At 37.5% G+C, this 25,000-nt stretch overlaps 2 protein-coding genes across 2 annotated transcripts in view; both read right to left on the bottom strand.

Moving 5' to 3' along the window:
* Positions 1 to 6,339, bottom strand: part of LOC137170630 (uncharacterized) — a 12,381-nt gene extending 6,042 nt beyond the window's left edge. The window contains exons 1-3 of the mRNA XM_067574138.1: positions 6,269 to 6,339; positions 5,596 to 5,725; positions 1,383 to 1,478 (exon numbers count right to left, since the gene is read on the bottom strand). Of these exons, the coding sequence (XP_067430239.1) occupies positions 1,383 to 1,478; positions 5,596 to 5,630 (131 nt within the window). The 5' untranslated portion in view covers positions 5,631 to 5,725; positions 6,269 to 6,339. The remainder of the gene's footprint in view (positions 1 to 1,382; positions 1,479 to 5,595; positions 5,726 to 6,268) is intronic.
* Positions 1 to 25,000, bottom strand: part of LOC137170628 (uncharacterized) — a 456,230-nt gene that overhangs the window by 246,433 nt on the left and 184,797 nt on the right. Inside the window, exons 4-5 of the mRNA XM_067574136.1 lie at positions 24,085 to 24,357; positions 22,313 to 22,508 (exon numbers count right to left, since the gene is read on the bottom strand). Coding sequence (XP_067430237.1) covers positions 22,313 to 22,508; positions 24,085 to 24,357 — 469 coding nt within the window. The remainder of the gene's footprint in view (positions 1 to 22,312; positions 22,509 to 24,084; positions 24,358 to 25,000) is intronic.

Raw genomic sequence — 25,000 nt, 5'->3', positions numbered from 1 at the left:
GGTAAAATAGGGCCCTTTGTGCGTTTGACTCCTTTTTGGCTAAAACATCTGAAATAAAACATAATCTTTACTTAACATAGATCATCTAGTTTGGCTGTACTAGATATTTGATATATTCAGTAGATATATCTTCTCACGACCCTATTTTACAAGCCTACTTAGCTCACTGGATGAACGACAACTGTGGTGCTGATTTATATCAAGCTGCATGGAGCTGCTCTCGGGAATTGTAGTTTTTAAAAAATATTAACATTTTTCCTAGAATAAGAAGTTGTAAATAGTGAATTGAGAGTACACTGAGGAGTTTAAGGGGTTGGTAAACACATTTGTGTTATCAGAGGTCAAGGTTCAAAGGTCAGTATTTCACAGCAGGAGCCATGTAGAATCTTAATACTGACATGTAAAGGCTTTTACACACTGGGGGTGTTTTTTTTTTCCGTGCTATTAAATCAAACTGTTGTTTGTGTCATGAGTACTTTCACATAGAACTGAGTATCCTGCTGTATGTGTTTTGAACTTATTTGCCGTATCTATATTGATTGATCAGCTCCCAGTCTGTCTGTGAACACTGCAGGCAGACAGGTAGGTTCACTCACTACAATGTGCGGAGAAATAAAGCCAATCAATCAATACATTGATGTATCATGTATCATATGTATCATCACCATGTATTTATAAATACAAACACACGTTCAGTAAGTGTCTGCTGTCAGTCAGCCTGGTGAAGGCAGTTTGTCCTCTCAGCTCTCCAGGAGCTGCAGCTGTGGACAGAGACGCTGAACGCAGGTCAGAGATCATCATCCAGTGATGATGATGATCCTCCTCACTCGATAAAAGAAGAGGAGAGCGTTATATCCGTTCAGTCCACACCGGTTCCAACCTGCGTTCAGCGTTTCTGTGCACAGAAGCAGCCGCTGGACAAACGGCCCTCACCAGGCTGACTGACAGCAGAATAAGCTGTCACAAATTCGTATCGCTGTCGGTGTTATTAGTTTTGATGCAAACGCAGGTGATTCGCAGGTGATTATTTCACATTTTCGTGTTGTTTATTTGCGTCACTGTGTATGTGTAAAGGCCTTTACTCTCCAGGTTGAGACCTTTTCAAAGATGTATTTGATTTGAGTCTACATCAAAGTTTTAATTTTCTCATTTCATGGACACAAGCCATCCCAGGCCTAGTTTCACAGAGCACTTTGAAGGTCCAAGATAAAACATGAAGCTGATCAGTTTATTGATCTTGTTCCTGTCAACTGATGAAAACACAACAGAATAACATTCTTCCTGGACAAAATAGTGGTGAAGAATGTTTGCTATCAAAAGTTTTAATATAGGTAATAACTTTCTTTGTCAGAAACGCCTTTCTGTCAGGTTTAAGTTGATACCTTTCACTGTTAAAACTTATCGGTGGCGTTATGGACCGGTCACTCTTAATGGACACATACCTGGGGGCAGGAGAGGCTGGTCTCTGCTGATGGATCCTGAAACAACAAAAGACAAATTAAAGACAGTTTAAACCTGAAAAATTTGTCCAGAAAGTAACTTGTTGAAATCTAAGAACCAGACAGATCATCTGTCTGGTTCTTAGATTCAAAGTGTTGTCAGTTTCAGTCTCATCTATTCCTCCTTGTAGATGTAAGAATTGTCCAGCTGATCTACACAAATAGGGGGCAACATTTCACATCCCTTCCCCTTCCTCCACGGAGATAAATTACAACATAACTCTGAGTAACAACTGAATAGTTACACACATGCTCCTAGGATAGGTGTCAGTCATAAAATGTCAGAGAACTCACTGATAGTAAAACAACTTTTTCTACCACACAGCATCATTTTTTCATTAATTGCTGCCATTTTACAACACAGTCATCCAGTAGAAAACTAATTTATTGATATGATATTTCAATATCGATCCAGCTTACAATGATGTGCTACGATGCCAAATGTCTCATGGTGCAACTCAGTGCAGTTCATCAGATCAGCTGATATAACCAGCTGATGTCTCACCTGGCCAGTGTCTGCAGCAGCAGCTGGCTGCTCTGACAGTGTAGGTGCAACTTTCCAAACAGGTGTTATTTGGATAAACTGACCACATATTACTACCATATTACCACACATACTTTAAACAGTCCTACAGTGACAATCTCAACAGCATTCAGCCTGGATCCACCATTACTGCTAGGGCTCAGGGCAGCTACTTCTTCTTCCTCTCATGTTGGACTGAGGGCAGACTGGACGCTACAGTGACTCACTATCGCCCCTATGGTACAAAGTGGTATTACGAGACTGTATAGGCCAGACAGGGCTGGAGCTAGCTGGTTAGTATGCTAACTTCAGTAGATATCTCTGTAACACAATACATATAGGTCTATGACATTACGTCAAAACTGTGATTTCTTCACATTCTGTTGATAAATTTAGTTAATTTCAGAATGTTTAAAACTAAAATTCTGACATATTCTTACACATTATACCTTTAAAGAATAAGTAGCCTAAGTTATAAGAACTTAATTTTTTGCATTTCTTAGCCCTGAGGTAATGGTTGAAATAATCTGTGTGGCATAAAAATGCCATCTTAAAGAGGTTAAGTTAAAAAAAAAAAAAAGAGCCTATCCTTAAAGAATAACCGTTTGGCCCCTGGCACCTTCATGCTGGGGCCCTAATGATATAGCTACTCTGGATGGCATTACCCTGGCCTCCAGCACCACCGTAAGGAATCTGGGAGTTATCTTTTATCAGGATATGTCCTCTAACTCCCACATAAATCAAATCTCAAGGACTGCCTTTTTTCACTTATGTAATATTGTGAAAATCAGACACATCCTGTCTCTAAAAGATGCAGAAAAACTAGTCCAGGCATTTGTTACTTCTAGGCTGGATTATTGCAATTCCTTATTATCAGGCTGCCCTAACAAGTCTTTAAAGACTCTCCAGCTGGTCCAGAATGCAGCTGCACGTGTTCTGACTAAAACTAGAAAAAGAGATCACATTTCTCCCATTTTAGCTTCACTACATTGGCTTCCTGTAAAATCTAGAATAGAATTTAAAATCCTTCTCCTAACTTACAAAGCCCTTAATGGTCAGACACCATCATATCTTAAAGAGCTCATAGTACCGTATTATCCCACTAGAACACTGCGCTCCCAGTATGCAGGCTTACTGGTGGTTCCTACAGTCTTTAAAAGTAGAATGGGAGGCAGAGCCTTCAGTTATCAGGCTCCTCTCCTGTGGAACCATCTTCCAGATTCAGTCCGGGGTGCAGACACCCTCTCTATGTTTAAGAGTAGGCTTAAAACTTTCCTTTTTGATAAAGCTTATAGTTAGGGCCGACCAGGCTCGCCTTGGATCAGCCCTTAGTTATGCTGCTATAGGCCTAGACTACTGGGGGACTTCCCATGATGCACTTCCCTCCTCCTCCTCCTCCTCCTCTCCATCTGTATGTATTCATGAACCATTAATGCATGTCACTAACTTGGCTTCTTCCCCGGAGTTTTGTGCTTTCTTGTCTCGCAGGAAACCTTCAGCTACAGACCGACTGCTGTCCAGCTTGATGCCCACCGCTGCTGCTATTATTATTATTAGTCATTAGTCATTATTAGGCATATTTCTATTATTATTATTGTTGTTATTTTTATTAGCCCGGTTCTGCTTGAGGTTTTTTTCTTGTTGATGTCACAAAGTGCTGCTCATGGAGGAAATGTTGAGTCTCTGTAAATTAAAGAGTTCAGTCTAGACCTGCTCTATGAGCCCTTGGCGCTATATAAATAAAACTGACTTGACTTTACTAATATTTCTCTAACATTGTCCTCTTGCTGTTAAACTGCTAAAGTCAACATGAAAAAATTAAAAACATTGATGTGGGTTGTCTTCAATGACTGCACTGTGCTCACAACAATATGCTTGACAAACAGCATGTAGCTGGAGGCCTTTTTTGTCTGAGTTGTGCTGCTGTGATCCTGATTGGTAGCTGAGCTGATTGTTGACAAAACACATCATCAAGGTGAACAACGTCTTTTACTCTGCCATGCTGTGTGCAGTGGAAACATACTTGAACTGTGCCAGCAGGACTCGACTACTCGTAACTGATCATGGCCTGACTCAGTATGACGACCACGCAATGTAAAAACACTACAGTTCTACAAAACACATGTAGAGCAGAAGGACAGACTCTCATGATCCCTCCCTCCAAGATCCTTGAAAGGGTAAACAGCTGGTCCACTGATCCAGAGTAGCATTCTAGTGTATGCAGTCTATAAAACTTGGTTTGTTCAATGGTTAAAATCCAGCCTTTGTTATTTTCTTTTTATGATATTTCATTTCATTTTAGAACATTCAATGTATTTTCTGTTTATCTGATGCACAAACGCAGAGGACGTGACGTAGCTAGATGTGAAGGATCATGAATATTAATGACCAATAATAGATGTGTTTTTATTATGTTTCCTGCCACCATGTAAACTCACTTTGGTCTGAGTTACAATATTTATATTATGTAGTGGTTTGCTGTAAATTTCAGATGCTTTGTGTGTTCATTGTTTTAAACTTGGTGTGATGGTGCTACTGGATGATTAGTTATGTAGCTCGCTCTCAATTTCCTGTCTCTCCAGTTACAGAGCGTATGAATGAATTGATTACATCATTTAGTAAGTTACATTATTTCACAGATCTGGTAGTGCAACATGCTTCAAATGAGAGCAAGAGGACGTCTCTGTAGTGTAGAGTTGTGTTTTAGAGTGTAGTTATCAATGCCTGTTTGTAAAGCACTGCCTACAGCCTGTTCAGAGTTACTTGTTAATGTTTTTGGTTGCTGTGTGTGTGTGTGTGTGTGTGTGTGTGTGTGTGTGTGTGTGTGTGTGTGTGTGTGTTATAAATTTCAAGTGCCTTGTTGTATTGTTACCTGTACCGTATAACGTGGCTGTGGCTCAATCAACAATAAATCATCTTCTGATTAGGAATAAACCTGCATCCTGTGTGTGAACTGTCCATAGCTGAATATGCTGCTACGCTGCTTTGACATACAGCATGTTGGTATTTAAGTTTGTTGTCTGTTGTGTGTAAAATCTTCTAAAACTGGTGTAAAATGTCTTTGGCCATTCAGATTAATACAAAAGTCATGAATGTTGCAGCATTTAATTTGACGTCATCATATAAACTTTCTCTCAGCCCCCCCAACTCTGACTGACTTCCAGCATCCCCAAATCCAGGACCAGGACAGAATCCCCATCACTTCACCTCAGTCTGAGTTTGAACGATCTGCCACCTTTCCAGCATCCAGCATAAACTTTCCCAGAGAGGCTGAGCAGTGTGATACCTCAATATTTAGATCACATCCTCTGGACCCCCTTCTCTGTCAGCTAAGACAGCCCCACAATGTCCAGAAACTTCAGCATCTCAGAGTGTATCTCATCAACTCCTTGTTTTTAACTCCCCCTCAGTGACCTCCATCAGAGACATGGAGACATGTTCTCCTCGTGCTCCTTCTGTGAGCACAGAATCTGCAGTGCTTCTGGTCTCCTGATACTGTCTGCTGCTTCAGCTTCCCCTTATCAACAAATGTTCAAAAGCCTAAAACAATACAGTGACATTATCTTGACTTACTCTCCATGTGTTTTGGAAAGAGGAGATGAATCCATGGTCCTATTGATCTCTACGGACACACAGCTGGGATCAGGAGATTCTGGTCTCTGCTGTGCAGGATTTCAGGAACAACTTCACTCACTTCCAACGTCTGTGGAGAAGAAAACAGTCTGAAGTCAAAACTCAAGCATCACTTTGTTGTTGTTGATGGTGGTTTATGATATTATTTTCTACAGTCTCTCTGTAAGTAATCTATATTATACAACAAATATATATTTTTATATATTTGTTGTTGTAAATGTTAATATTTTTATCATATTTCTATGTATTTATATTTTTGTATAGATGTGTGGGATTATGTGACAGTTTTTGTGATTATTTCAGACACTGATAATGTGTTTTATCTTGATTATGTATCAAGTCCTGCCATGAATTGTTCATATAATGACGTCAGCATGATGCAACTCATTTGGTGTCTATATAAACTTTACTCTTTGTCATGTTTGATAATCGCTTTTTTTAATGTATCATTAAACATTAATTTTAAGTCAACTGACAAAAATTTCAGGCATTCAGCTTAAAGACCAATCCACATTGAGTCTGATCCTGTGGATAGTCTATTGCAGGAATTAATAATAATATTAACAACAAATAGAAATAAAACATTAGACTATTTTCGATAATAATTTCCTACCTGTTGTATGACGACAAGTCAGTTATTGACGCTCAACTTCAGACTGACTTCAGCACAGAGAAACACATCTGCAACAATATAAAACATGAAAACATCAAAGTTGTTGATGGATCATCATTAACATTGAAAAAGCAACACATTCACACATGACTATACACAAACACTTTCAACAACTGAGTGACTCATTAAACTAACAGTGAGAGCAGAGAGGAGTCATTAAACACTGAAAACTGTCAGTTATGACCTTACCATACGGAGAACAATGTCTGCGACACGGCGGTGAAGAAAACGAAAGTAAAATAGTTCAAACACCCAAACAGAGAGGAGGGAAGGAGGAGGTTCACAATAATGTGACTTCCTGCAGCAGGTGCAGTCCAGATGCAGCTGACTGCTTCATGTTAACATGTTGAATGTATTTTGTCCAGAGAGTGGAGTCATGTCTGTTATGTTATCCTTGTTTCATTATGATGCCTAAATGTTTTCTGTTTTTGTCTCTATGTTACATGTTGTAAGACTGATACAATAAAGAGTTGAAAACAAAGATACAGCAGACAGCTGTATCTGTCTGCTGTAAAACACAATTTTAAATACTAGGATAAAACATAAATACTCTCTGTGTCTCCTAGTCATAACAAACCTGAAACACACTCAGCTCTCATCCTGCTGCTGCATGTTGATCTGATCACAACAAAATGGCTTCCTGTAACTCCTCTCTGACACTCTGTCACTGATGTGGTGAACAAGTTATTCAAGTAGTTTAATAATATTTAAGAGATACTTTCACCATTTTATTCTCATGACTGAACTATCAGAACATTATGTATTTATATATCATGTATGGATGATTTTACATGTTCACAGTTTATGATTTGTGTGTTTTTGTTTTGTTTTTTAACTTTAACCATTAAAATATCTCCAAAATGATTCCAACTCTGAACTGTAAAAGATGTTTCACAGAGGAGGTGTATTCATGTCTTTTAACTGTATTTTACTGAAGTATTTTTAAAAAGTGAACAGACTTCATGAAATGCACGACCAACTTCAGACTGACTTCAGCACAGATGGAACATGAACAGATCAGAGTTTTTGAAGAAGATGACGCAGAAAATCCTCCGAGTCACAAGTTACAGGAAACGACTTTAACCAGGAAATAACCACAGAGGGTCAGATAGGAGACCAGAAGGTTTCATTATTAAAATAAATTCAGCATGAAACAGGACTGTTTATGTAGAAAAGATACACGTTGTTCAGCAGACATCTATGTATCTAATGTTACATTTGTAAATGTAAAGGATAATCTAATCTCATCAAGAAAACTGACTAAAAGTAGATTTAAGACCACGGCAACTAAGACAATGATCCTTCAATGCATACCCAGAGCTAAGCAAGAAGAATTTACCAATGAAATGAACAGCTTGAACTGGGATGATGTTCTGTCCTCTGATGATCTGGACTATGGCTGTGATACTTTTACTCACACAATCAACTCTGTGAGGGAAAGATTTAATGTGAGGATACAGATAAAATCTATAAATAAAAACAATTTACCCTGGTTTAATGAACATTTGTGGAAACTAATGAAATCTAGAGATGCTGCACTAAGGAAGGCAATTAAAACTAGAAGAGACACTGACATGCTGATTTATAAAGGTTTAAGGAACAAAGAGAAGCAAAATCTCATTTCTATCTCAATATATTGAATGAAGCAAAAGGCAACAGTAAATTGATCTGGAAAAACATTGATAATCTCACAAGGAGGGATCCAAAATATTTAGGAGAAAAAAATTACAAAAAGGAAACTGGATATTGTTGCTATAGATGCTACAGGTCAGGTTTTAGAGACTAACGAATTACAAGTAAACAAAACCATCGGCCCTTAAAAAGCTCCAAAAGTAGAGATGCTTTCCAATTTGACACCATGTTTCTTAAATCACACAAAGATATTTTAACTCACCCTATTGCTCATTTAATTAACTTGTCTTTTAAACACAGCTCCTTTCCTGATGACTGGAAATGTGCCATTGTCACATCTGTTTTTAAATCTGGAGACCGCCTTGAAGCCAGTAACTACAGACCAATAAGTATACTGCCAGTACTCTCAAAGGCTGCTGAGAAAGTTGTCATTAAACAACTGACAACATTTTTTAATACAAGCAGTTTTGGTCTACATGATATGCAATTTGGCTTTAGAGCAAATCATTGCACTGAAACTGCTACCTTGCACTTAATAGAGCAAATTAAATCAAGACTTGACAAAGTAGGAGTAGTTGGTGCTGTATTTTTAGATCTGTGTAAAGCATTCGACACAGTCAATCATGATGTTTTAATATCAAAACTCTCTAAATTTAACTTCTCCTCTAGAGCACTGGCATGGATGTCTTCATATTTATCTAATAGGAGACAATGTGTTAAAGTTGGTGACACACTGTCCAGTAACATGAAGTGCACAATGGGTGTTCCACAAGGGTCAGTGTTAGGTCCCCTATTATTTAGCCTATATATTAATGATCTCCCTCAACAGTGTCATGATGCAGAACTACAAATGTATGCAGATGACAGTGTTGTGTACACACATGCAAAAACAGCTGAGTTAGCTGCTGCTAAGCAAACAATTGCATTGGAAAGGATCACACATTGGCTTGATCAATCATGTCTGAGTCTAAATGTAAACAAGACAACAGGTATGTTTTTCTCTAAGACTGTGGTACAACCTCCTAACGCTGATATTCTCATCAAAGGTGAAAAAATTGACAAAGTCACTGGTTTTAAATATCTTGGTGTGACACTGGATCCAACTTTGAACTTTAAGAAACATGTTAAAAAAAACGGTTAAAACCATAAAGTACAACTTACCAAATTTTAGACATATTAGAAACTGTCTCTCTTTGGACGCTGCAGATATTTATGCAGCTATGATTCTTTCCCAGATGTCTTATTGATCACATGTTGGGGGCAGGCTGGAGAAACAGCCATAAAACCTCTTGAGTCCTCATACAAACAAACTCTAAAAACTCTGGACAAAAAGCCAATGCATTTCCATCACTGTAGGGTTCTGGAGAAATACAATTTACTGAGCTTTGACAATTTTAGATTATTCTCTAATTTGTGCCTAGTTTATAAAATGTTAAATGGTTTGGCCTCCTCCACTATGTGACTTTGTGTTCACTCGCTCAGTAAGTTCTATTAGATCCTCCAGAATATCCTCTATACATTATTGAACCATTTCATCACACTGTATTTGGACAATCAGCTTTCTCTGTGAAAACCACAACTCAGTGGAACGTTTACCTGATGATATGAAGAGCTGCAGTTCAATCAATACATTCAAGGCCAAATTAAAAAATCTACTAAAGACCAATCAGCTGTGTGACCACTGAGGCTAAACTCCATCTATGGTCTTCTCATTAGTGCAGGTAGTCTTGCTTTTAATTTGACAAGTTTACATTATTAATTTCTGATTGACATTGTGGATGTATGTGATGTGCTGTTGTGTGTAGCTTTGTGTTTTGTATTTTGTATTTTGTATTTTGTATTTTGTATTTTGTGTGTTTTTTTGCTTTGTACTGTTTGTTGTATGTTTTGATTGTGGGGGACTAAAGATATAAATTAGCTTTGAGCTAACTCCAGTGTATCTTTAATGTTTAAAAACTGAACACTGTCCCAATCAATAAATCAAATCAAACAAGTTGATTTAATATGTCATTTTGTAAATTTGTAATGGTGCAATATCTTAGGGTTATTTGTAGGATGGGATTTTGTGACAATATATCAAACTGTATTTCAATGCAGCGCTGCTTCCTGCTCTGTTAAAACAGGAAGAACTGTGTAAAACAGGAAGTTACTGTTAAAAATAAAAACCACAGCAGATGTTGTAGGTTTGGTTTCAGCAGCACAATGAATTCTGGGATTCAGACAAAATAACAAACTATAAAACTATCAAATGTTATTTATTTACACACATTTAGATTACATTAAAATTAAATATATCTTTGTGCCACAAGTCCTACAAAATGATTATAAATGTGTCCTTCCTGTAAATATCTGTATTGTTAACACTGAAAATCATTTAGTTTGACTGCTGGAGACCTGAGACTGAGATAACACTGTGTTCACATCTCTGACCACAAATCACTAAATACAATAAGCATAGAAGATGTAGTTTTAGTTTTGTTCTTCTCCTTAATTCTCTGTCTCCTGATGTCAGTTATGGTAGAAGAACTCAGATACTTTACTTCAGCAAAAGTACCAATACATCAATGTAAGAATACTCCATTATATCAGATGACAGCAGTACATCCAGTTACTTTGGTAAAAGCAGCTTCTCTAATTTGACTGCTGGTAAATTCAAATTCTGAGGTCTTTGCCAATTTAAAAGCATAAAATAAGAACACTGTATTACTTTTTAGCCATTAGGAGCCTAAATACTGTGACCAGTCAGGCAAACAATCATGTTATGTCAGAAATAATAAAGACACAGGGGTTGATGAGTGTCCTTTGTTTTTATGTCAGCAAGTACATGTTTAATGATCATGTTGCTGTCAATCAGTCTGATTGATGACTATGGCACATCTGGTTCTCTATATTTTACAACAAATATATATTTTTTAATATATTTGTTGTCATAAATGTTAAAATTGTTTCTCATATTTGTATGTATTTATATTTTTGTATAGATGTGTGGGATTATGTGACAGTTTTTGTGATTATTTCAGACACTGATAATGTGTTTTATCTTGATTATGTATCAAGTCCTGCCATGAATTGTTCATATAATGACGTCAGCATGATGCAACTCATTTGGTGTCTATATAAACTTTACTCTTTGTCATGTTTGATAATTGCTTTTTTTAATGTATCATTAAACATTAATTTTAAGTCAACTGACAAAAATTTCAGTCATTCAGCTTAAAGACCAATCCACATTGAGCCTGATCCAGTGGATAGTCTATTGCAGGAATTAATAATAATATTAACAACAAATAGAAATAAAACATTAGACTATTTTCAATAATAATTTCCTACCTGTTGTATGATGACAAGTCAGTTATTGGCACTCCCTAAAAACCCCCTCTGATTGGTTGAAGGAGTCAGATAACCAACTTCAGACTGACTTCAGCACAGAGAAACACATCTGCAACAATATAAAACATGAAAACATCAAAGTTGTTGATGGATCATCATTAACATTGAAAAGCAACACATTCACACATGACTATATGTCACCATCATCTCTCCTGCTGTTGGAGCAGTTATTGATCCTGAACACAAACTGTTAACAGATCTGATCTGAAGACAAACACGAGATATTAACACAAACACTTTCAACAACTGAGTGACTCATTAAACTAACAGTGAGAGCAGAGAGGAGTCATTAAACACTGAAAACTGTCAGTTATGACCTTACCATACGGAGAACAATGTCTGCGACACGGTGGTGAAGAAAACGAAAGTAAAATAGTTCAAACACCCAAACAGAGAGGAGGGAAGGAGGAGGTTCACAATAATGTGACTTCCTGCAGCAGGTGCAGTCCAGATGCAGCTGACTGCTTCATGTTAACATGTTGAATGTATTTTGTCCAGAGAGTGGAGTCATGTCTGTTATGTTATCCTTGTTTCATTATGATGCCTAAATGTTTTCTGTTTTTGTCTCTATGTTACATGTTGTAAGACTGATACAATAAAGAGTTGAAAACAAAGATACAGCAGACAGCTGTATCTGTCTGCTGTAAAACACAATTTTAAATACTAGGATAAAACATAAATACTCTCTGTGTCTCCTAGTCATAACAAACCTGAAACACACTCAGCTCTCATCCTGCTGCTGCATGTTGATCTGATCACAACAAAACGGCTTCCTGTAACTCCTCTCTGACACTCTGTCACTGATGTGGTGAACAAGTTATTCAAGTAGTTTAATAATATTTAAGAGATACTTTCACCATTTTATTCTCATAACTGAACTATCAGAACATTATGTATTTATATATCATGTATGGATGGTTTTGCATGTTAACAGTTTATGATTTGTGTGTTTTTGTTTTGTTTTTTAACTTTAACCATTAAAATATCTCCAAAATGATTCCAACTCTGAACTGTAAAAGATGTTTCACAGAGGAGGTGTATTCATGTCTTTTAACTGTATTTTACTGAAGTATTTTTAAAAAGTGAACAGACTTTATGAAACGCACGACCAACTTCAGACTGACTTCAGCACAGATGGAACATGAACAGATCAGAGATTTTGAAGCGTCATAAATGTTTTAACTTCTCTGCTTCTTACATTCATGTGGCAGGTGTAAAAAGTGGAGATGCACCAGTTGTTGAGGTTTGGCAGATATAAAGCTACCTGAAGGAGGAACAGAGTGGTTATTTTGGCATTCAGGGAAGGCGAGACTGCAGGAATGACTGACCTGCTTCCCTGCTGGGTTGAAGGCGGCTGGTAGTCAGTACGGAAATAAATCTACGTACCAGAGCATCAGTGGTCTATTAGCTGCTCCTGCTGTGGGATTATTTGTATCATTTGTCTGTTTGTTTTATTGAGGTTTTCTTTCCTGTCTAGTCCGCCCTGGTAAGTGAGCTGGTAGCGGGCAAAAAGATACGGGTATTGCCCTTGGAGCGGACTAGTTTTCTTTTTTTCTTATTTTTGTTTGTTTGTTTTAATATCAGTCTGCCTGCTGTCCCACCATTAATCCCAGTCAGCCAGTCAGGGCAGGTTTAAGGTGAGCTGTGGTTGTTAGTCGGTTGCTGTGAAGATAGTCACGTGTTCCAGTTTGGAGTGTGTTAACTCACCTGGTGTGTAGGACTTATTGACTGCAGTGTGCACTGGTGTGTCTTAGTTAAACTCAGCCCCTGCCCTGTTAGTGATAGCTGGGAAATTAACTGGGAGGAAGTTCAGGTGGCTGAATGTAATAAATCTCAATCTGATCGTCTGCAATAAAAATACTTACTTTACATCTTTTATTGTCATTTCTTATGCTAGTGACTTGCAGTGAGTGTTACATTCACATGAAACTAACGGTGACAGCAAAGAGGAGGAGGTCTGAAACACTGAAACAGTCAGAGAAAGACGAAGAAAGACGACAGAAAATCCTCTGAGTCATAAATCACAAGAAATGACTTTAACCAGGAAATAACCACAAAAGGTCAGAGAGGAGAGCCCAGAGGGTTTCAAAGTGGCTGATTATTAAAAATAAATTCAGCATGAAACGGGACTGTTTATGTAGAAAAGATTTTCTTTTTAATATGTTCAGATACACGTTGTTCAGCAGACATCTATGTATCTAATGTTACATTTGTAAATGTAAAGGATAATCTAATCTCATCGAGAAAACTGACTAAAAGTAGATTTAAGACCACAGCAACTAAGACAATGATCCTTCAATGCATACCCAGAGCTAAGCAAGAAGAATTATCCAATGAAATGAACAGCTTGAACTGGGATGATGTTCTGTCCTCTGATGATCTGGACTATGGCTGTGATACTTTTACTCACACAATCAACTCTGTGAGGGAAAGATTTAATGTGAGGATACAGATAAAATCTAAAAATAAAAACTATTTACTGTTTAATGGTTTAATGAACATTTGTGGAAACTAATGAAATCTAGAGATGCTGCACTAAGGAAGGCAGTTAAAACTAGAAGAGACACTGACATGCTGATTTATAAAGGTTTAAGGAACAAAGAGAAGCGAAATCTCATTTCTATCTCAATATATTGAATGAAGCAAAAGGCAACAGTAAATTGATCTGGAAAAACATTGATAATCTCACAAGGAGGGACCCAAAATATTTAGGAGAAAAAAATTACATAAAGGAAACTGGATATTGTTGCTATAGATGCTACAGGTCAGGTTTTAGAGACGAATGAGTTACAAGTAAACAAAATCATCAGCTCCTTAAAAAGCTCCAAAAGTAAAGATACTTTCCAATTTGACACCATGTTTGTTAAATCACACAAAGATATTTTAACTCCCCCTATTGCTCATTTAATGAACTTGTCTTTTAAACACAGCTCCTTTCCTGATGACTGGAAATGTGCCATTGTCACATCTGTTTTTAAATCTGGAGACCGCCTTGAAGCCAGTAACTACAGACCAATAAGTTTACTGCCAGTACTCTCAAAGGCTGCTGAGAAAGTTGTCATTAAACAACTGACAACATTTCTTAATACAAGCAGTTTTGGTCTACATCATATGCAATTTGGCTTTAGAGCAAATCATTCCACTGAAACTGCTACCTTGCACTTAATAGAGCAAATTAAATCAAGACTTGACAAAGGAGGAGTAGTTGGTGCTGTATTTTAGATCTGTGTAAAGCATTCGACACAGTCAATCATGATGTTTTAATATCGAAACTCTCTAAATTTAACTTCTCATCTAGAGCACTGGCATGGATGTCTTCATATTTATCTAATAGGAGAGACACTGACATGCTGATTTATAAATAAATATCTCAGATCTCTTCTTTTACCGTCTTTCGCTCTTTGGGGATGTAAAGGAAATTGTAAACTGGAGGTTTTTTTATTGTTCGATGTGCAAAACGTGACGCAGCAGCTTTTAGGCATGGTGCCACTAAATTTCACAATTTTTGTGCAGCACTTTTACAACACTTGTTTTCACCCAAAAGGGGGCGTGGCCTTTCTGACGACAGGGAAGTGATGTATGCCCGCTCTCATGAATCAACTTAAAGAGCAACTTGCAGGTTGAATTTCTTGCTGGATTTACATTTTATGTATCATTAAAATTGTCCTGTTAAAGGTTAATGTATGATTTTATTAGTTTAACGAGACATAAAAGCAGAAATTCAGATGGAAAAGTGGGAATGTTGAGCAGCGCCCTTAAAACAAGCTTTTTTTTTTCAACAATGTGTCAAATTACGTCACATAAGGGAGTCGCTCTCATCGTCCCAGCTGCAGTTCACTGTAGGTGCTTTTCTTTACACTAATGTGTCTCCTCACTTCCCTCTCTCACGTCTCTTCCTCGTGTCTCAGCTCCTCTCAGTGAGGATGAGAGAGTTTTAATTCTCGTTCACTCCAGCGTCATTTTGAGGAGACGACAACTACTCATGACGGACATCACCTCAACTGTCAAATATGAAGAAGTCAGTGATCAAAATATGATGTAGAAATTATTAACTAACAGTTCAATCTATAAAGTTTAAAGTTGTAATTCATGTACAATTAATTAACACGTTACACTGTCACTTAATAATATCCACATAGTGATACCTGGAACAGCTGATAACTGCTCCAGTGTTTTATTATTTGATTATAGATTTATAGCAGCAACTGTCTGTCACAGAATAAGACACAAATAGACAATTTAAATCTGTTAATTACTGAAAGAACACAACCAATGAGAAGGAATATGTTGAAATAAAATGTTGCTTGTTTAGTTTGTGACAGTCTGACGTCATTTTCAGGCTCAGGATGATTTTATAGGAGATGCAGCTGTGTGACGTCATATTTTCCTGAAGGAGCTGAGACGCTCTGAAACAAAAGAATAAAGGAGAAGACTTTTGACTTATGAAGAAAAATAATAAAGTTACAAGAGTGTTTTTTGTTATTGATTCATGATTCAGTCATTTGCACTTTATTATTAAATATGATCAGCAGCTGTTGATGCTTTCATTCTTGTTCCACAGGTAGATTATTACAACAACAGCCCGACTGTTTACTGTCCCATCAGATCAGCTGATCAATCAATAAACAGATTCGATGAAGGGGTGTTGCCGTCCTGTAAAAAAACTTCCACAGAGGATACACCTGTGGTTCCTCGCTCCTCGTCTCCTCCAGGAGCATTTCAGGGATTGAAAGATCCTCCATGATGGCGGTGGAGGAACGGTTTCCAGGTCACGGGAGGAGAGAAGAAGAACAAATTAAAACACATGAGAGAAGTTTACCTTCAGGTCTTTCTGCCAGAAAGCCTTTTTTTAACAGAAATCAAACCTCTTTCCTCCAGCAGCCAATAGTATTAAAGTATTAAAGTTATTGACATTATACAGTTTAATTAAAGACAAAATACTTATTGGTTACTGTGTATCTAAGCTACTATATCTGTTATCACTTAAGAGAAAACAAAATCTAATGTTAAAGGTTCTATATGTAGAATTGTGAAGCAATTTACATGTATTAATAGTTTTTTATTGCCAATGAGTGAACAGGTAGTAATGTAACATAAAGAATGAGACCCTCCCCAACTTTCTCGGTTGTCTGTATCAGCCTGTGGTCTGATTTTCACGTGAAGAACTCGGGCTGGATTTTCTGCAGACTGAGTGGGAGTGAGAGATGCTTTGCTGAAACAAGCGAGTGCGAGCACCAGGATGTTACAGCTCATTAAATGGCTACAGGTGTCACTAATGAGAAGGAATCTCTGATTTCTATAAAATGGTTCATTTCACTATCAGAATCTGATCCATTCAGTCCAATAACATTTGGAAAGTCTAGAAGAGCCGCATGATTTAATTATTTTATCCCCATTCAAGTTAGCAGAGGGTTTAACCAGAAGTAGCCGGGTCAGACTCACCAAATATTCTGCTAATTAATTTCTACATAAAGCGAAGCTCAAAAGAATCTTCTTGGGGGCAGAGTTACAGCTTATATGTAATTCCTATTGATTCAAGCATTTATTCTTAATGTCAACTTCTCCAAGGAATATACCTCTATTGAATGGATGAATCATTGAAACCTTGATTACTGAACCTCTGAGAAGCTGCAGCACAGCCCTCAGCAAAGCATCAAAAACCACTGCATAACTGGTGACCTGAACTCAGAGAGGAATTCATTATTGTTAGTAACTTCCCATCAGCATTAACAAGATGTTTAATCAATAAATACCATTGTAAACCCATTAGTGACTTATTTTATATTGAATATTCTTGTTATTCCAAATATAGTAATTAGTTGGTGAAAAATTACGTTTGTAAATCAGTTTCCAGGCCAGCAGCCACTGCAAGGATCAGGGCATGATGGGAGAATGGATGTCACCTGATCAAAGAGCTGATTGGTTCAGGAGTTTGATCAACGACATGATGTTTTATCTTCATTTTGGATTTCAGTTGTCTGATCTTCTACTAAGAATTCAGATGTGTTGATGACAACTTTTATCAGCCAAAGAGACAGAAAACATTCAATAACCAAAAATTACAACAGACACAATATGAAGATTATATCATTATTTAATTACTGATGTGAATATTTGACAGATAAATGATATAATGTCTATTTCTGCTTACAATTTGAGTTGGTTTGATTTGTGTTTACTTTGTTTGTTTATGCATAACAAAATACTATTTTTTATACAATATTTAAAATTTTGATATGTACACAGAGACATTCACATGTAGTTAACAAACACACTTTTACCTGCATTTACTCAACTATTCATTCATTTAAAGTAAATAAACATCTGTGCAGGAGAGATAAGAAGATAAAAGCTTATACAAAGATCTCTCCTAAAAACTAAATTACACAGAAAAAAATAATAATTTCATTTTATTAGAATTTCTTTCTTTCATCAATGAGATGTGAATGAGTTTGACTAGTGTGACATCAGCTGATTACAGTCGGCATGTTGACCAGCAGGTAGTGATCCGCTTGCTGCAACAGTTACATTTCTATGTAAAATAATTTAATAGTCTAATATTGGAGATTACAGAATAAATTTTGTTTTGATTATTGATTATAGGTCATTTTAACAGTTTATATTCTATCATACAGATCAGCATTAAAACAATGTTAGTGATTGATCAGCTGAGCTTGAGTAGATTGATCTGATAACATTTTATTAAATCAGGATCAGATCTAACAGGATGTAAATATTTCTGTGACTTCCTGTAGATTCTTTGAAAGCTGCTGGAAACTGTCTGACTTGACTGCAGCTTTTTGTCACTTCCTGCTGATGCTGCCGCCTGATCCCTCCACTTTACAAGAAAGGAGCAGTTCATCTGAAACAAGCCTACTGATCAGCTTTCCAATAAGGAGGCGTGTCGGCCGGTAAAAGACGTGAAGGCTCTTGTGTATCTTCACTCATGGCTCCTCAGAGCAGGAATAAGAGCTTTGGGACGACCTGCAAGATGGCGGAGCAGAACGACTTCTGGTTCAAGTGAGGATCGAGGAACCTCAGGTTTCTGTAATCCTCTACTGTGATACAGAAACCAGGTTTCTGGTTTACATGACAGGACAGAAATCAGCTGAGTGCAGAGAGTCGACTGTAAACTGGTTACTGAAGTGCAGCTGAACACACTGATGAAGAGTTTTGATCTGATGAAGCTGAGAGCAGAAAAGAGGCTGAACTATGAGAATGAGGGATGTAGGAATCCATCACAAGAAAACCAACAGCTGCTGTCACTATAAGATAAACTCTGGCTTTACTTTCACTGAAGTGGATCAACAAACGATAATTAAACATTAAACTAAATGAACAGTTATATATCACAGAGGAGGCGGTTTCCAAGAATCACACAATTTAAAATTTAAAAGACGATTATGTGTCTTTGAAAAAAAATATATAAATATATATTACGTCAACATCACACTTAATAAGATTAAAATGAAATAATGTTTGTGATGTTTAAACATTTATATGAACAGTGTAGAGCTTGTTGTCTACACAGCTGTCTGATGTTGTTCATCTACATCACTGCATCTTTACCAACTGTTAGTTTACCAAACATGTATCGCAGCCCTGCTCTGGTTCTTTCATCCTCTTGTTGTTTCATCTCCTGCAGCTTCTTGACCTTCTCTGTGTCTCTGATCTCCTTCATCTTCTCAATCAGGAAGTCCAAGTGGACATGAGTAGACAGTGAATTATCATTCAGAGCGATCCGCTCTAGATGCTCCACATGTTGGTAGACCTCTGTAAGCAGCTGAATCTTCTCTGATTCCAGTTTTTTCATCTCTGTTTGAAGATTTTCCAGAAGGCTCTTCTTCTGCTCACGATCTACCTTATTCTTTTCATACTTCTGTTTCACATCTTGTCGGATCTTCTTAACTTTCCTGGTCTTGTTCACATATCTCCACTTTGCTTTCACATGATCTGATGCAGGACACTTCCCTGTACAAACAGTACAGCAGCCATTTATTATGTTCTCATAGCGACTGCTAAACCAGCCCACTCTTGATAGAAGATAGTGACAGGTCACTTCACAGACGGTGCAGCAGAAGCATAGGCTCTTTATCTTTGTAGACCTCATCAACTTCTACAGTGAACTCTTTATTCTTCTTCATCTCTTGTTTATGTTTCTTCAGAGCTTCTTGAGTCTGTTGGATCTCGTTCTGCTTTAGTTCAGTCAGCTGGATTCTGTCTTGCAGGTTTTGGATGCAGGCTGTTATTCTGATGCGTACGTTCAACACTTCAACTGTTGTTATCAGCTGTTGAGGTCCAGATTTTTCCAGGAAGTCTGTGAATCGTTTCATTCCTCTCTCTGTTACCCTCCATGCGTTCCCTAAAGCAACCTTATCTTCTTCTGTTCTCTGTGTGGTCTGGCAGTTATCAAACAGGAAGTGAACGGGCTGATTCTTCTCATTTTTGGCACATTTAATGTTTGCAGCTTCAAGAGCTTTCAGAGCATCTTCAGGTGTTATTCCATCTGAGTGTGTGATGAGAGCAACGATGTTCTTCTCAATGTCTTTTCCAAACAGAGACGTCACTGAATCAAAGATGTACTTCTGTCGGTCACTCACTCGATACACACCCTCCTGCAGCACCAGACCCACTGCATCAATTTCATGAACTCCATCTTCTGAACGAAACAAGTCCAATAATCTTTGTCTGATGATGTCATCATGTTCAATCCCTCTGGTGTCTCCGTATCCAGGAGTATCGATGATGGTCAGAGAGAAGGGCAGAGTTTTACCTTCAAAACCAAAGATCTGGTACACCATCACAGCTGATGTCTGACTCTCTGTCTGACATCTTCTCTTCTCTTCTTCTATGATCTCAAACCAGATGTTGTCCTCAAACTTCACTCCCATGGTGTAGTTGAACAGAGTGTTGATCAGAGTAGATTTTCCTGCTCCTGTTTCACCTACAAGTAAGATGGTTTTGTTTTTCTTGTTCAGGTTTTTCTCACCAACAGTTCTTCTTGTCAGATTTCCAAACTTCTCTTCCTTTGGTCTCAGCTGGTAGACAGCAGGAGATCCTGGAGAGATCTGAGAACTTCTGGAGATGATTTCCTCATATGTTGTGTTATAAGTCCTGTAGAAAAAGCAGAGATTCAATCAACTTGTTCTTTTCTCATCAAACTGACAAATTAAACACATTTCTAATCATATACATGCCTACATTAGTGGCTGGTTTAATAAATGAATAATAGTACAGTGGAGTATAAATACTGCAGCTGTGACATCTGTGATTGTAGAATATGAATAAAATGAAGTCAAACCAAACGGTCACATTTGGAGATTTTAGTCTAAATGTGAGTTCTGGTTTTGACTGTGAGGACAGAGACTCAGATTACAGTCAATTAACAGGATCTTCTTTTTCTGTGTAACATACCACTGCCTTTAGTTAGAACATTTAAAATACATATTCAAACCTCCAAACACCAAGTTCTGAATTTCTTTAATGACTTTGTCAAGAAAAATTGAAATCTTTGCCTATTGTGCCAAAACATGTTCACTACATTATATACTTGATAAACAGAATTATTACTGATGCTTTTAGCTTTATCAATCTCATCCTGCATACACAATTATAACCAGAATACAGCAATTATTATTATTATTATTATTATTATTATTATTATTATTATTGTTGTTGTTGTTGTTGTTGTTGTTGTTGTTGTTGTTGTTGTTGTTGTTGTTTATTATTTTGTTTTAATTATTATATGTTTGAGATGGAATTCTGTGTACATCTCAGTCAGGGTCTTGGGCAGCTCTCCTTCCTCCCTCTCTGGGACAACTGGGATGTGGCACTTGATGTGGGAGATGACTGTGCTGTCTGGCTCCTCATCTCTAAATCTCTTCCTGAAGTACTCCTCCTTCTGTGGGTCTGTGAACCCTCTGACCTCTGTCACCATGCCGACACACTCAGGAGGGATCTGATTGGCTGCTGCAGGTCGTGTGGTTATCCAGAGGCGAGCAGAGGGAAGCAGTTTCCCCCTGATGAAGTTTGTCAGCAGCACATCCACTGAGGTGGACTCTGTAACATCAGTCAGGATCTGATTGTTGTTATTATTTATTTATTTATTTTAAAAAATAATATTGTTGTATTCTGGTTATACTTGTGTATGTCTTACATGGGAATGACAAACCTAAAATCATCAGTAATAACTGTGTTTAAAGGTCGTCTTGTCTGTGTATCAGAGCAGCTGTTTCTTTTTGTCTGTATTTTTCCCAACAGTACAGATAAGCAGACCGATAGCTTCCAGCAACGTCTGCAGAGCAAATTCCAGGACTTTAGTCAAATTTTCATCCAAATGTAGAACAAATTTTCATCAAATATCCAGAAAAAGCTCAATAGAAAATGTTGTGAATGTTTGTTTCCATCCACTGCTGCTGTGTGAATATTAGGAGACAAACAGCTGGTGGTGCTAACCTTCAATCTTAATATAACTTGATTCAGTTTATCATTTAGTCTTCTGTTTCATTACAGGAGATCAATATCGTATCATCACTGTCTGGGTTTGACCTACTTTTATATGATCTAATGAGATTAACTGATAAAGTAAACAGGCAGAAGAGCTGAATGCAAACAAGACAAAACTCAATAAACAGGCTTAACTCAACAACTGTAAGTCATAATGCAGAAGTTTTGGCAGAAGGTTTTGTAGATGTTAATATGTAAAATATATAATGGAAAAGTAAATCACACCAAGGGTTGTAGTGAGGAGCTGATAACTGGAAGCAAAATCTGGAAAAAGGTGTCACACATTCTGGCTCCATATGTATTTCTCTTTAATTGATTAATTAAAGAAGCGGAAGAGCTGAGGACAAAGCTGCACAGCTTCTCTCTGAGATGTTACACACACTCAACCTGGAGAAGAAGTGATGACAAGATATGGTAACTTTGTTTTCTTCATAAAATAAGTTTAAATCCACTTACAGAGCTTTATATGAAGCTTTGACCTCTGGCAGAGGCCTCTGAAGAGCCTCATCTGAAGCAGAGTATCTCTTCAGGTCAAACACATCCAGATGTTTTCCTGATGACGGTAAGATGAAGACCACAGCAAACAACTGAGCAGAAGACTGTTCAGCTGTAGAGAGACATCTTGATCTCAGGGACTGTTGGATCTCCTCCACTAGAGAAAAATCATTCAGTTCATTCAGACAGTGGAACAGATTGATGCTTCTGTCTTTAGACTGATTCTCCCTGATCTTCTTCTTCACATAGTTTACTATCAGCTGATTGGTCTGTGAGCTACTTCCTGTCTGTCAGAGATCAAGATTAGATTGGAGCCTTGTTTGGTAGGATGTGATGGTATGTAGAAGCTTTGGTTCATCTGTGTAGAATAATATAAATTAACCAGAACAAAGCTTTAAGCCTTTCTACTGAGTAACCTTGAATAGATTACTTTAAATAAATAAATAACTGAATTAAACTCGTGTTCTCTCCAGCTAATGTTCCCTTTAAACAGGTTGACAGGCCTTTATCTCTGTAGTCATCAGCTCTTTCAGGCAATCTACAACATTCATGGGATTATCAGTTCTTTAAAAGGTTATGTAGCGATGGACAACCATCGTGCCCAGCACACATTTGGCATTTTCATGGCCGGATCAGGAAGAATACATTATCATATATTAGAGGTGGGCTTGTTGAAGGCTGTGACAATTGTGGCCAATCATATTCACTACTTTCATCCACTTTAAACACAAAGCTTTCCCCGCCATGATGCACTGACTGTTTGGGAATCTTACTAGGATTTTTCCTCAGAGGAAACTCGTTGTTGTTTGGGATGTAAAAAGTTTCAGACATGAGTTTATCAGCAGATCTGGTGTGTTTAATTGTGCCTTGACAATGTGCAACATCATTCCTATAGAGTCTGCAGATGGAACAGATTCCTGCTGCCTTCAGATGTCTTTACAGACAATCACCAGGGTAAAGTAAAGGCCGTCAGTACAGGATGCAGCTGTTGTGGATGAGAGATGCTGGTAAGAATCAATCATTAATCTGTATTCAGACTCACCGGAATGTATCCAGAACACAAGTTTATAGACAAGCAAAACATGAAAAAAGCAGTTTGTGTGATTTCAGAGAGGTTTATACATGTGAGCCTTCACTAAAATGTGTTAAAATATAACATGAGACGCACTCATTGTTGGCACCAAGATAGCGGTTTGCTGCTGGATTGAGATCACCACACCCTCAACTGCACCTCTCCTCCCACTGTGGTGCAGATACCAAACCAGTGCAGTCCAGTATGAAACCTCAGTGGGGGCCAGACAGCATGTGCAGCTCTGCAGCACTTCTATACTGTGAGTTCATTTAAACTGAACACTAAGTTAGATTAGAGGCAGTTTAACTTCTCAGCAGCTCAGGCAGCTCCATTTACTGAAAACAAGTCCTTTAACTGAGGAAAAATTCCAGTAATTCACTACTTTTCAGGTGTTTCAGTTCATCACTATTTTCTTTTGGGGGACCAGTATTACATGTTTGCTGATTATCTGCATAACATAAACTCACACACAGCAGCCTGTTTCTCCTCAACAAATCTACTGTGTGGATGCAGGAAAGTCTCAGAAAACAATACAAATAAAATGATTCAGCTTTAACTCCACATATATTTTTAGTATATACTGCTTTATTATAATAAATGTTTTTCAAAACTTGTGTGATCACATCATGTCCCGGTTTCATGTTTCTGTCCTGCAGCTTACCGTGAGCTGACAGTTTCTCCACTAGATCATTCCTGTTGATCTTCTTTAAGATTTTCTTCACCACTTCCACAGGCTGATGGTTGTAGGTCTGTACTATCTTATTTACAGTGTCCAGCCTGTCTGCTTTCTCCAGATGACAGATTGGGATGAGTGAGTAGCCTTCCAGGATGTCCAGCTCCTCTAGGTGCCATTTAAAGTTCCTGAATTCATCATCTCCCAACTCTTGCAGTGTCTTCAAAAGCTCCTCTTTATCAGCCATCGTCCCCCAGACCCCTGTTAGAATGAGAGGAAATGCTTAACTTGTGAATCTTTGAGTCTCTTTAGTGTCACAATTACATCCAGAATGGAATCTCATTCACAATCAAGGCTCAATTCAATACATAAAAAGGGACACTATATTCAGGCTCTTAGTGTGCTCTGTCTATGTCTATATGTGTCTATATCTTCAATTTGATCCACTTTTTCATCTAATTTAAAACTTATATTAAAGATATCAGATCAATATAAGATCAATATAATTGATTTCAAGGTCTTTTAATTACTTACAAGGCACTAAATGGTCTGACTTTTCATTACATCTCAGACCTTCTATCCCTGTATGACCCTGCTCGCACTTTGAGGTCCTCTGGTCTTCTATCTGTTCCAGACTCTCGGTTGAAGACTGAGCGGGACCAGAGCTTTGAAAAACATCCTGCCTGAGTAAATAAGGAGGCTGAGTCAGTGGCTTCTTTTAAATCTGTGCTCAAATGTACTTTTATCACAACGCCTTCCCTGATTTTACTTGATTCTAGTTTTGTTCTGTTTTATGGGTTTTACTATTTTTAAGTATTGTTGGGCTGGTTTTTATTCTGTTGTTTGTTTAGCACCTTTATTTTTTTATTGCATGTTATTATTATTGTGTGTTTTTATGTGATTG

This window comes from Thunnus thynnus, chromosome 19, assembly GCF_963924715.1.
Source record: "Thunnus thynnus chromosome 19, fThuThy2.1, whole genome shotgun sequence".
In the NCBI taxonomy this organism is placed as follows: Eukaryota; Metazoa; Chordata; class Actinopteri; order Scombriformes; family Scombridae; genus Thunnus; species Thunnus thynnus.
The sequence above is the reverse complement of the archived record's forward strand: the minus strand, read 5'-3'. Positions and strand labels throughout refer to the sequence as shown.